At 41.4% G+C, this 14216-nt stretch overlaps 1 protein-coding gene across 1 annotated transcript in view; it reads right to left on the bottom strand.

Annotated features, from left to right (window-relative positions):
* PTGIS (prostaglandin I2 synthase) overlaps window positions 1-14216 on the bottom strand; it is a 63378-nt gene that overhangs the window by 38958 nt on the left and 10204 nt on the right. Inside the window, exons 2-3 of the mRNA XM_003252919.4 lie at window positions 3505-3628; window positions 1280-1458 (exon numbers count right to left, since the gene is read on the bottom strand). Of these exons, the coding sequence (XP_003252967.2) occupies window positions 1280-1458; window positions 3505-3628 (303 nt within the window). The remainder of the gene's footprint in view (window positions 1-1279; window positions 1459-3504; window positions 3629-14216) is intronic.

The raw sequence follows: 14216 nt of genomic DNA, 5'->3' as shown, positions 1-14216 counted from the left end.
GTGTGAACTCTGCAGGGGCGGACACAGGGTCTTATCTGCCTTAGTATCTTAGATGAAGGAGAATGGGCTGTGAAGTCAGCGGACCTGGGTTCAAATCCCAGTCCTGCCACTTACTAGCAGTAGACTTTGAGCAAGTCACTTCACCTCTCTGAGCCTCAGTGTCCTCATCTGTAAAATAAGGATAAAAATGCCCACCTCTTTAGGCTAATGCACAGATATGAAAGTGAGCCTATCAGACACCTGGCCTATAATAGCTGCCTTCAAATGGTGGTTGGCATCGTTCTGCACACCCTACATCCAGGGCAATCACCAGGGTACAATGGGTCCTCAGATGTCTGCTGAATCAATGTAGAGCAAACATGTTCATCTGTTCTCTTATTGGTATGATGACTCCATATGTGGCTGGGCATGGTGGCTCATGCCTGTAATCCCAGCACTTTGGGAAGCTGAGGTGGGCAGACCACCTGAGGTCAGGAGTTCGAGACCTGCCTGGACAACATGATGAAATCCTGTCTCTACTAAAAATACAAAAATTAGCTAGGTTTGGTGGCACGTGCCTGTAATCCCAGCTACCTGGGAGGCTGAGGCAGGAGAATCACCTGAACCCAGGAGGCGGAGGCTACCGTGAGCCAAGATTATGCCACTGCACTCTGGCCTGGGCAACAGAGAGAGACTCTGTCTCAAAAAAATAAATAAAATAAAATGATTCCTCCATATGTTTCAGGAGCTGTACGACTTCTAGCTATGTGGCCTAAGACAAGTCACTTCTCTGAGCTCCAGTGGCTGCATCTATGAAATGGGGCTGTAAGTTACTTAGCCTCCAGCATTGTTGTGAAGACTAATAGATAATGCACACTGCCTGGCAGAGTATGGACTCAGAAATATTCATTATTCCACCTCTCTCCTTCATTTTACACAGGAGGAAACAGAGGCTCAGAAAGGGAAAGAGGCTTGTCCAAAGTTACAAAGCTAGGAAGTGATGGGGCTGGGATGTGAATTTAGGTGTGGCTGACCCAAACCCTGGTCTCCTCCTACTAAAATCAGGGCTGCCGCAAAAAAACAAAACAAACAAACAAACAAAAACACAGAGATGAGGGACAAAGAGTTCTTCTTCCACCCAATTCTTCTGGGTTGTTTTTTGTTTTGTTTCTGTTTGTGTTCTCAAGACGACATGTCCTTACTGGACATTTGCTTTGGAACCAAGCATGACTTGGGCCACATGGGTAGAAGTGAGTCGCCCACCCTGGTCCTCCCACAGGTGCCATCTCCAGCCACTCACGGTTTCATCCTGGCCTTTTCATCACTGGGGCTGTAATGTGGAAGCTGCACATCAAAAATCCTCTCCATGAGGAAGACGGCATAGGCATGGAAGTCGAGCCTGGTGCGAGGCTCCCACACCACCGCGTCGTAGGAGTGTGGGTCCAGGAGGACGGTGACATACCTGCCCCCAACCAGTATCTGTGGGAAGTTGCCAGGGATAGAGTGAGTAGTGTCACTGTGAACAGCAGCCGCTGTCAGTGGTCAGGGCCTTACTATGTGCCAGGCACTGCCCCACTGGACAGTAACACACTATGTTCTCTTATCTATGCCTCACTACCACCTACCACCCTCTGAGGTAGGGACCATCACGCACCCATTTATAGCTGAAAATGTGAGGCTTAGAAAGGAGATGAAATGTGCCCGAGATCTCATAGCTGAGAAGTGGCAGGGCTAGAACTGGAATTTGGGGATATTGAGGCTTTTTAAAATCAAAGACTGTGTTCTCTACCACCTCACTCTTAAGCACCTGCCATGACTATCTTGGTTACTGCCATATCTCCAGCAGCCAGGAGAGAAGGCGGCAGATGGATCCTGTGCACATCATGGATGGATGGATGGATGGATGGATGGATGGATGGATGGATGGAAGAATGGATGGATGAATGGAAGGAAGGAAGAATGGATGGATAAGTGGATGGATGAATGGATGGGTGGATGAATGGATGGATGGATGGAAGAATGAATGGATATGTGAATGGATGGATGGATGGATGGATGGATGGATGGATGCTTTTGGGCAAATTCCAGTGGATGGATTATAGAAGAGTAAATGGGCAGATAGATGGATGGGTGAATGGATAAATGAATGGAAGGAAGGAAGGACAGAAGGAAGGAAGGAAGGAAGGAAGAAGGAAGGAAGGAAGGAAGGAAGGAAGGAAGGAAAACTCCTGGGTAAATACTTGTGGATAGAATGTTACATAGGTGGATAAATGGAAGGATAGATCAATGAATCTACGTTGGATGGAAAGACAGATGGAAGGGCAGCTACAGGTTGGTTGGAAACCAAATGTACGAAAAAATATTGGGTACATGGATAAGAGAATGCTAGGCAGATATTGGGTAAAGTGAAGGATGAATGTTGATTGGAAGGAAGTTGGAAGGATACATGGAAGGTGGGTGGGTGGGTGGTGGTCACTTGAATGGATGTAAGGATGGATGGATGAGATATAAACAGATGCATATTCAGTGGAGAGACATTGAATACTGAATATAGCTGAGTATTGGGTGGATAGTGGCAGGTGAATAGAAAGATGCGTAGATAAATAGAAAAACGAACATTGGTGGAAACTGACTAGTTATCTCTCCGTATCCATGGAGGATTGGTTCCAGGACCTCCTGCAGATACCAAAATCTATGGATGCTCAAGTCCTTGATTTAAAATGGCATAAAATTTGCAAATAACCTACATGCGTCTTCCCATATGCTTTAAGTCATCTCTAGATTACTTATAATACCTAACACAATGTAAATGCTAAATAAATAGTTATACTATATTTTTAGGGAAGAATTACAAGAAAAAAGTCTATAAAAGTTTAGTACCAACACATTTTTCCCCAAATATTTTCAATTCATGGCTGGCTAAATCCAGAGATATGGAACTCCTCATGGATAGAGAGGGCCAACTGTATACGGATGAAATTTGGATGAACGTTGGATCCATGAGTGGAAGAACTCTGGGTAGACCTGGGCAGACAGATGAAGGGATAGAAGACGGATAAATGAATTGACAGATGTTGGGTGAATCTATGGAAAGACTGATGGGTGAGTGGATAGATGGAGGTTGACGAATGAATGCTGGGTGGATATAAGGATGGAAGGATGCTTGGTAGACACCAGGTGGACAGGCAGAAGAATGGGATGGGTGTTGAACAGATGGAAATGTAATGGATGGATGGAGGTCAGCTGCATGGATATACAAGTACTGGATAGATATTGAGTGACTGCATAAATCCACGCTGGGAAGAGTGAGAGGGAGACTGAAGGAATGATGTTAGGTCAGCGTTGGGTGTGTAGCTGGACAGGCAGCTGGATAGAAAGTTGGCTCGACCACTCGGATGGATGTTGGATGGTGGGGTGGGCGGGGGGGGGGTTGGCATAGGGACATATGTTAAAAGAATCAGCAGAAATCAGATATGAGGCCCAGCTGCCCATCCCCATCCCTCCCGAGGCACAAGAGGCACTTACAGTAAAGATGTCACCGTGCTTCTCCTTCATCCTCGTGAGGAAGCTGGCTGCATCTTTTCCAAAGTCCAAGGCATGACCCAACCAGGGGATGCTGCCCAGGTCCAGGGGAGGCTCACCGGGTCGCCTACAGAAGCCATGACACTTGTCACCATTTGATAAGGCAAGGAAGGGCATAAAGAGTGTAGGTTGCAGAGTGTGATTCTGAATGGAGCAGTCGGGGACGTAATTTGACTCAGGTTTTTACAGGATCTTTTTGGCTGCGGTGCAGAGAATGGACTGTGGTGGGTGGGAGCAGAGGCTAGGGGGTCAGCTCATGTCTGGTACATGGCATGGGTTCCATTACAGGTGGTCGTCTCTCTGTGGGTGAGGGGCCTCCCAGCACCCAACAGCGTAAGGACACAGAGTTGTCTGTGTGAGCCAACCTGAGCAGGGTTTGGGTCACCCCACACAGTCCCTGTCTTGCCCACAGAGAAAGGATGAGACTGGAGGGCAGAGTTGGGTGGCAGAAGGCAGTGAAGGCACCGGCTTCATCACCACCCCTGACCACCCCTCTTAGCTCAGAAGCTGAGGTTCTTCAGGTGGCAAAAGGCCAGGCTGTAGCCTGTGGAGATGTCCCCAGAGCACATGGTAGGTCAGCACAGGGGGTGGGCCAGGTGCATATGTGATCCTCAAGGTCAGGGTCATCTGTGAAAGCAGAGGAACTCCTCTGAGGACATAAGAACAATATTTCCAGCTCACTGAGGCAGGCGGAACTCTACGATGACCCACAGTGACCCACACCCTTGTATAATCCCCTCTACTGAGTAGGAGATAGATGGTATGGTTCACTTTAAGAAAAAATTATTCTCCTTAGTGGGCCTGACCTAAGGTGGCAGGGGGCAGGGCTTAAAAGAGACAAGGCTCTTCCTGGCAAAAGAGATTGAAAGCATGAGAGGGACTGGGCATACTGGAGAATCTCTCTACTGGTTTTGAAGATGGAAGAGGCAACATGGAAGGAATCCAGGTAGCCTCTAGAGCTATGAGGGGACCTTGGTTGACAGCAGGCAAGGAGACGGGGACCTCAGGACCTCAGTCCTACAACTGCAGGCAAATGCATTCAGCCAGATTCCTCCCGAAGACTTCCGAGTAGGAAGACAGCCTGGCAAACACCTTGATTTCAGCCTTGTAAGTTGGAGTGCCATGGGGCCATCTCGGCTCACTGTACCTCCGCCTTCTGGGTTCAAGTGATTCTCCTGCCTCAGCCTCCCATGTAGCTGGGATTATAGGCATGCACCATCACACCTGGCTAATTTTTTTGGTATATTTAGTAGAGACGGGGTTTCACCATGTTGGCCAGGTTGATCATGAACTCCTGGGCTCAAGTGATTCACCCGCCTCAGCCTCCCAAAATGCTGGGATTACAGGTTTGAGCCACCTCAGCCTTGTAAGTTTCTAACCAAAGAACCCTGTCTCCCCATGCTGGCCTTCTGATCCACCGAACTGAGAGCTAATAAGTGTGGATTGTATGAGGCCGCTTCATGTATGGCACCTTGTTATGCAGCAATGAACAACGAACGCATGCAAACTTCCAGCGTGCTTGTACCGGGCACTGCCCCCAGCCAAGCCTCATCTCATCCTCACCCACCACCCTCTGCAGGAGGGGCTGTCAGCTAATGAGAGCTGCAGTCAGGGTCATCAGATGAGCCTCACAATATTCCAGGGCTGGTGCTCACAGTGGACCTTTTAGAGGTCCCTAGACCCAGGTTACGATCCCTGTCGGAGCCACAGGGATGCAGAAAGCTCCCAGACACACCTCTGCTAAATGAATGAATGGATGCATGAGAGAATCATCACATCTCTTCTTCTCACTATGGATTCATTCACTCATTCGCCAAACATTAACTATGAAGCAGGAACTGTTCTGGGTATCAAAGATATAGCAGGGAACAGGGCAGACAAGATCCCTCACCTCATGTGGCTTAGCTACTAATAAGGGAAGACAGACAAAACATTTAAAAAGCAAAGTCACATAAGATAGTCCAACAGTGAAAAGATGAATAACCTAGTTTTAAAATGCACAAGGAATTTGAATAGGCAGTTCTCCAAAGAATATACACAAAAGGCCAATAAGGCCAGACGTGGTGGCTCATGCCTGTAGTCCCAACGTTTTGGGAGGCCAAGGCAGAAGGATTGCTTGACACCAGGAGTTCAAGACCAACATAGTGAGATCCTGCCTCTACAAAAAAAAAAAATTATTTTAATTAGCTGGGTGTAGTGGCACACACTTGTAGTCCTAGCTACACAGAAGGCTGAGGCGGGAGGATTGCTTGAGCCCATGACTTGGAGGCTGCAGTGAGCCGTGATCACACCACTGCACTCCAGCCTGAGCAACAGAGCAAGACCCTGTCTCTTTAAAAAAAAAAAAAAAAAGCCGGGCAGGGGGACCAGGCCGGCCATGGTGGCTCATGCCTGTAATCCCAGCACTTTGGGAGACTGAGGAGAATGGATCACCTGAGGTCAGGAGTTCGAGACCAGCCTGGCCAACATGGTGAAACCCCATCTCTGCTAAAAATATAAAAATTAGCCGGGTGTGGTGGCAGGCACCTGTAATCTCAGCTACTCAGGAGGCTGAAGCAGGAGAATCACTTGAATCCGAGAGGTGGAGGGCCACTGCCCTCCAGCCTGGACAACAGAGCAAGACTGTCTCAAAAAAAAAGAAGGGGAGGGGGTGCCAATAAGCACATGCAAAGATGCTCAATACTATTAGTCGTGGGGGAAATGCAAATCAAAACTACAATGAAGTATAAAAAAGGAAAATAGAATCTCAGAACCCCAGTTCACTAGGCCAAAAGGAACAAATTAAGCTAAAAGCTGAGTCGTGCAAGAAACCACCTTTCCTTTTGTTCCTAAGCAGAGAGCTACAGATAAAAGGTTCAATATCTTCACAGCCAGCTACTCACCTTATCTTACATAAAGTGCCCATTTACTGAGCACAAGATGAATGCATCGTTGACTATTGCCTCACCTGCTCCTTTTCTCTTGTAACATGTGGATGACCACACCCTCCCTCTTTCCCCACCAGCCCACTTTTCCCCCTTTGAATACTGAAACCCTCAAAGTCATCTTTGAAGAAAGGCACAGACCACAGACTGTTTCTGTGATTCTGTGGTTTTTCTTCTCCCTGGCATTGTCCTTAACCTTGGTAAAATAAACATCTAAATTGATTGAGACCTAGCTTAGATACTTTTTAGTTTACAAATTGGCGACCATGAAGGGACTCCACGGAGGTGGCCCTGGCCTTTGACAAATCTCCTATTGGTGTTTGGTAACAGCTTGGTATCTGTCTTCATTGGTCAAACCAGTAGGACAATTTGTCGAGGGCTGGGAGCTCCCCGCTGCAGAGAATCCCTGATCTCTGTAAATCTGAGATCTAAGAGAGCTAAAATTTGAGAGCTAAGTTTTATTTTGTTGCACAACTCCTTTTCTGGAGTTTTACTTGCTTCCGACAAGAAAGGCAAGTTTTCCTGCTTCCATGACGATGGACAGCAGGTAACTCCTTTCTGGAGTTTCAACTCACTTCCAACAGGGAAGGCAAGTTTGAAGGTTTTTTTTCCTGCTTCGTAGAAGCTAAAGTGCAGGCCAGGCACAGTGGCTGATGCCTGTAATCCCAGCACTTTGGGAGGCCAAGTCACGTGGATCACTTGAGGCCAGGAGTTCAAGACCAGCCCGGCCATCATGGTGAAACCTTGTCTCTACTAAAAATACAAAAATTAGCCAGGCGTGGTGGTGCACGCCTGTAGTCTCAGCCACTTAGGAGGCTGAGGCAGGAGAATTGCTTGAACCCAGGAGGAGAAGGTTGCAGTGAGCCAAGATCACTCCATTGCACTACAGCCTGAGTGACAGAACAAGACTCCGTCTCAAAAAAATAAAATAAAATTTAACCTGAAAGACTGGTTCAGTCCGTGGTGGGAAGTGGGGGTCAGACATGACCCATCATACCCTCCAGCATTCATATCGACACAGACCTTAAGTCTGATAAGAAACCTTTACATCTATTCGCTCTGAAGCCTGCTACCTGGAGGTTTCATCTGCACGAGAAAACTTTGGTCTTCACAACCTCTTATTATAACCCAGACATTTATTTCTATTGATAATAACTCTTGCAACCAATTGCCAATCAGAAAGGTTTAAAATCCACCTATAACCTGGAAGCACCCCCCACATCAAGTTGTCCTGTCTTTCTGGACTGGACCAATGTATATCGTCAATGTATTTGATTGATGTCTCCTGTCTCCCTAAAATGTATAAACCAAGCTGTGCCTCGACCACGTTGGGCACATGTCATCAGGATCTCCTGAGGCTGTGTCATAGGCCATGGTCACTCATATTTGGCTCAGAATAAATCTACTCAAATATTTTACAGAGTTTGACTCTGTTTGTCAACAGTGTTTATGTATGTGTGTGTGTTTATGTGTGTGTGTGTGTATGCATGTGTATGGGTGTGTATGCGTGTGTGTGTGTGTGTGTGTGTGTGTGTGTGTATGCCTTTATGCTTTCTTTTTTCTCTCCTAGGTTCTTGTTTTTTGAGAAAAGAATTTTTTCTTCCCAGTCAACTGAATTCTGTTTTCTCCATTTACTTCTGCCTGTCTCTCATTCTTCTTGCCGCCCTCTGCTGCATAAGGGACCTAAAATAATTTCTAACAGCCTGGGATTCCTTAAAGAAAACAGAGAAGGTGCCAGACTCCTTCTGGGGAGAAACCTCTGTTTTTCCTTATGAAACCCTAAGAGTGTAAAAAGACAAGCTCCTCTCAGATCTTAAACTGATTGTTTTTGTATTGCGTTATCTGATTTCTTTTTTTTTTTTTTTAACTAAAATAGCTATTACTACAGGGACTACTCTTGTGTGTTTAAGAGAGGGAGTGGTTAAAACACTTAGAGAAATGCTCTTATAACAAAGTGCACTGTAAAAGCACTACATGGCCTAGTCTCATGATATCTCTCTCCTTTTGGAGACCCAGGATTCAGTGTGGACTTTGCCCAGAGCTCAGAGGTCCAGTTAAAAGACAGAGACTAAATTTAAAACTACCTATCTAAATAAAATCGGTCTCCTCATAAAATCCTGCAGTAGATTCCTATAATGTTATGTTTGGCTTGTGGCTTGGCATCCATTTTTAATCTCCCTCTAACACACCCAATCTCTCTCTCTCTCTCTCTCTCTCTCTCTCGCCTCTCTCTTTAGAGATATGTATTTCCCTATCTGATTTTCACCCAAGAGTTGTTCCTTTAGTATGCAAGTTTGGCTGATAATTGCCTAGGGTAATGAAACAGGTTATCAAGAAATTGGAAGTCTAAGATAGTTGTCCTTTTTAGACCCAGGAGTCAAACCCCTATACTTAACAGCACCAAGACTTAAAAGCGATACAGAAAGTTACATGGATGTAATAACTTTTATTTAAAATTGTTTTATATCAGCTTTCCTAGGCAAATAAAAACATAAAACAACTTAGACATATTAAGAAAAGCCCAGGAGCTTTATAATAGGAGAAAAAAGGGGTCTTATGAATCTTATCAGATCTACTTCTGTCTAATATGTCTATGTATTTATATGTCCTGTATATAATGTTTCACTACAAAAAATACATAAGAAGTCTAATTAATTGGCTTAAAGAAAAAAATCAAATACTTTATCAGAAAAACAGAAACTTTAAGCCCAAATGGTTTTTCAAGCTCACATGACTTAAGTAAATCTTTAACAAATAAGCTGGTTTTTAAATTATTGGTAAAATAAAATTAGAAATGGTTTCAGAATTGTCAATATACATTATTGTTTATATTTATTAGTCAAGGGGTTTGATATTATAAGGTGACAAAATTTGGCATGAGGATTATGAAGCTATAAATCCAGCCCAAAAGAGAATTATCGTTGTGTAACTTTTTGATAAATAAGGCATTTAATATTGTTCATTTAATGAAAACAGTTAAATCCTGAGTTATTGGCAAAAAAACAAAAAACACACATGTATTTAACTTTAAGGTTCTTACTTAAGTAAACGTCTGAAATTTACAGCTATAAAAATGATTAACAGGGAAATAACTTTAGATAGTGACTATCACAGTTTTCATAAGTAATCTAGGTAAACTATTTAAAAAATTAATTAGGTAAATGTAATGAAATAAATGCTTATAAATAAATGTAAATATAATTCAGAATCTAAAGTGATATTAAATTAAATAATAGATACCCATTAAATGTCTGGGTCATTTCCAATTTTTCCTTAAAAAGTTACAGAAAAACATTTTTCTTCAAAAAGTGTTCTTATTAAAAGGAAATAGTTTTGTCTAATTCAAAGGTTGTTTATTAAACAAGGTAAAAGGAATAAGTAAATAAGAGAGATGAAAAGAAAGTTATAAAGGGGTGTCTTTGGCAAGAAAGGTTAAAAGAAAAATAATTTTATATGGAAAGAATCCTGTAAAATTTTTTTGTCCTAAAATAAAATGATTGATCATTTACGAAAGACAGATGTTTAGGATAAAACAGGAAGCATGTTGTAAATGGTTTGTGTAAGTCATAATAAGGTTTGTAAAAAGAGAATTTATGAAAAAAACTTTATGTGATCAAGTTAACTATAATTAAAAGGAAATTATTTATAATAGTCTTTCTAGAGATTGGGTTTTGATATTAAAAATGCACTAATACACTAAAGAATTGATTAGAACAAAATTTTCTTAAGGTGCTGTTTTACTGTTAATAAAATTTCATGAGGCTTTAATTTTTTTAACCCAAAAGTTAAACTTTTATTGCATCTTGCTATTTTCAGCTTTCTCTCCCCTTTGAGAAGGACTGAGAGAATAATTCTTTCCTTCAACATTTTCGTCAGCTCATGTAAATTTTTTCCCTCAGGTCCTAACTGTTGTAGCCTGATGCTAAAAATGTTTTATCATAAAAGTCTAAAGGAAAAGTTTTTGTCCAATATAACATTCTGTGCTCCTGGCATTTCTTAATATGTCTAAATTGTTCTGTGTTTTGATTTGCCTAGGAAAGCTGATATAAAAAAATTTTTAATGAAGGTTATTACATCCATGTAACTTTCTGTAATGTTTTTAAAGTCCTGGTGCTGTTTAGTTGCAGGGCTTTGACTCCTGGGTCTAAAATGAACACCAAGTCCTGCTAAATCTTAAACACTGACAGCAGTTAAAGCATCATCTTCAGACCTAGGAGGAGATGACATTCAAAATAAGCTGCATTTGTGAGACATGGAGCCAGAAATGAAAACTATTCAACCTCTCTAGGCCCAGGGACTATCATGGAAGAGGTGGGCATATGAGATTGTAAGGGCTGATTTTGAGAGATTAAATTAGTTCAGAGTTTCTCTATTAATTAAACATTAACATCAAAGGCACACTGATGCAAGACCAGCATCTGGGCTCCTGTGTCAGATTAACAAGGTTTTCTTGAAGCATTATCCCACCCTTTAATTAAAAAATTATAAAAGTTTAGAAAATGGTTTATGGAAATTACATCTTAGGGTCAAGATGATTAAAATTTAATAGATTTGTTTATAAGATTTGAGAAACAGGATTTAATTGGCCTCATGCTGTCTTTATTAGAGCTTATTATTTGGGAAATTAAGTCTCCTCTCTCAAAGAATAAAGGTTTTTAGGCCGGGTGTGGTGGCTCATGCCTGTAATCCCAGCACTTTGGGAAGCTGAGGTGAGTGGATCACTTGAGGTCCGGAGTTCAAGACCAGCCTGGCCAACATGGTGAAACCCCGTCTCTACTAAAAATACAAAAAAAAAATTGGCTGGGTGTGGTGGCAGGTGCCTATAATCCCAGCTAGTCGGGAGTCTGAGGCACAAGAATTGCTTGAACCTGGGAGGTGGAGGTTGCAGTGAGCCAAGATTGCACCACTGCACTCCAACCTGGGTGACAAAGTGAGAGTGTCTCAAAAAAAAAAGAATAAAGGTTTTTGCCTTTTTTCTGAAATCTCTGAGTTATACACCTTTGGCTAAATGAATGACTTATTTTACAATAACCTGTGATTCTATTTTGTGATATCAAGTGTTTTAAACTTTCTATATTTGACAAACTTTCCAAAATAAAATAGTAAATTCAGTCCTTTTGACCTGATTAATTTTTTGGCATTAGGTCCTCTGAAGTCCAAAAGAGACATATTCGGCTTATTGGGTAAAATAAAATCATACAGGAAGCACTGTCAAGTATGAAATGGTGTTTAATCTTCTTTGGATTATATTTATATAAATGAGTTGTTTACATAAATGAGTATGTGTTCCAAAATTGTATGAGTCCTGTGATTCTGATATGACTTAGTGTACATCAGTAGTAATTATGATTATTATGTAAAACTATTGAATACCACAGAAGTAACCAAATTTCCTTGTCAATTGTGTCTTTAACTATGGCTGTTCTAAGACTTGTCATCCACAATTGTTTTAGTTTGATCCTTTTATAGGTGATTTATAATCAGCTATAGAACTTTGAGGAGTACTCTTAAATATGGGCTTCTGACAACCTTAGAGATTGTGCCATTGGAATAGAGAGAAAAACTTCCAGGATTGTCATGAAGAGCTAATGTATTCATGAGGATTGTTAATCCAGTCTTGAGCAGAACAGGAGTTAATTGCATGAACTGAACTAACAGGAGATTGAAATAATCTTGTATGAGTTTTTGTTTAAAACATTTATTGATTCTTTTTGTTTTGTTTTACAGAGTCAAGAAAACTTTCTCTTCTTTTAAGCTATTTATAGCTTTTAACAATTCAGTAAAGTATACTCTCATGAGAAAAATTTAAAACAGAATTTCTTTCTCTTTACCTATTTTTTCCAAAACTTGGAAACTATTTGTGAGTATTCTTAATTTATGGCAATGTAGTTATTTGCGTATCTTTTTTCTTTTATAACAGGGCATAATTGGAGACACTGGTTATTTTACCAAGGCCTTAACTGGAATGACATATTTTCAGACTACTTTGAGAAAATGAGGCTGAACTATAGAGCTAATAAAAGCACCTTGGAAAAACTGGCTTCATATACCCTGTCCTTTACAGGGTCCTGAGCTGTGGAAAGTAAAGAATGTCACTTTCTGAATTCACTCAATTCATACAGGTATCTGCAGGCACAGCTAAATCCTTGGCTGGGTATGAGGCTTTTAAAAAGGTCTAAACTTAGATTCCTTATGGAAAAGCTTCCAGCAAAGGCAATTTTAAAAAGAGAGAGCTCATATGGCAAATGATCAGTCTTGCTGCATTTTATGAAAATAATCAAGCCAAGTATAATAGAACTAAAACTTATTTTACAAATAAGTTGGTCCTACTATGATTTTGTCTTTAATAAAATTGGGGAATTGGAGAGAGAAAAGTCATGTTTCAAAATTAACTATAGTACACCTGTTATTAGATTCTAGACTTGTCTAATGTTTTTCCATTTTTATTATTTTCTACAATTTGGACTGAATTCTAAAAATTCTCCTGGCTACAGGTCTCCAAAATAATGTTTTCAATGTTTTCCCTTCTTTCTTTTTTTTCCCCTCTCATTTTTCCTGATGTCAAATCACTAAAATTTAAGCTGTGCTTTTCTTAAAGCCCTATAAACTGAACTTAAACTTTGGAAGAAAATAAAAGCAATCTCTTTATATGCATAAATCATTTTCATACCTGCCTACTGATACATGGACTTGAGAGTAATATGGCCTCTATCAGTTTTCCAGGCTCATTCTTTCTTTTTTGTTTATCTGTTTATTTCCTCCTTTTTTCCTGTTTTCTTTCTCTCTTATTTTCTTTGTGCGATGTGAGACTTCACAACCTACTAAAACTGAGCTTTCCTATTCGTCTAGAAATAAACCATCCTAGACATGAGAGATCAGACAAAACCTGAGACCAGAGACTCATTTTCTTCTAAAATGCTTTCTCCAAAAGATCTTAAATAGAAAAGGGGGGCAGGCACACATGGTGTTTCATGCCTGTAATCCCAGCACTTTGGGAGGCTGAGACAGGAGGATCACTTGAGCCTAGGAGTTCAAGGCCAGCCTGGGAAACAGAGTGAGACCCCATCTCTACTAAAAATTAAAAAAATTAGCCCAGCATGGTAGCACATGCCTGTAGTCTCAGCTACTAGGGAGGCTGAGACAGGAAGATCGCTTGAGTCTGGAAGGTTGAGGCTGCAAAGCAAAATCCCTGTAGGAAGAAAGAAAAGAAAAAAAAAGAAGAAAAGAAAAGAAAACCAGGGAGAAAAGAAAACCGGGGAGAAAGGAAAATAAAAACTCAAGACACCAATTCACTCTACCATAAGGAAAAAATTAAGCTGAAAGCTGAGTCATGCAAGAATCTGCCTTTCCTATTGTTCCTAAGCAGATAGCTACAGATAAAAGTTTCAGTATCTCCATAGGTAGCTACTCTACGCTCACCTTATTTTATGTAAAGTGCTGATTTACTGTGCATGAGACAAATACATCATTGACTATCGCCCTACCCACTCCTTTTCTCTTGTGACATGTGGATTACCATACCTTCCCTCTTTCTCTTACAGCCCACCTTTCCCCCTTTAAATATTGAAACCCTCAAAGTTGTCTTTGAAGAAAGGCACAGACCTCTCTTCTGGGCATGTCCTTAACCTTGGAAAAATAAACATCTAAATTGATAGAGATCTGTCTCACTTTTTGGTTTACAGGTTCCACTTCACCCACCAGGATGGCCATAATAAAAACAAAAATTTTAAA

This window comes from Nomascus leucogenys, chromosome 13 (assembly GCF_006542625.1).
Source record: "Nomascus leucogenys isolate Asia chromosome 13, Asia_NLE_v1, whole genome shotgun sequence".
NCBI lineage: Eukaryota > Metazoa > Chordata > Mammalia > Primates > Hylobatidae > Nomascus > Nomascus leucogenys.
This window is presented reverse-complemented; position numbering and strand designations above follow the sequence as displayed.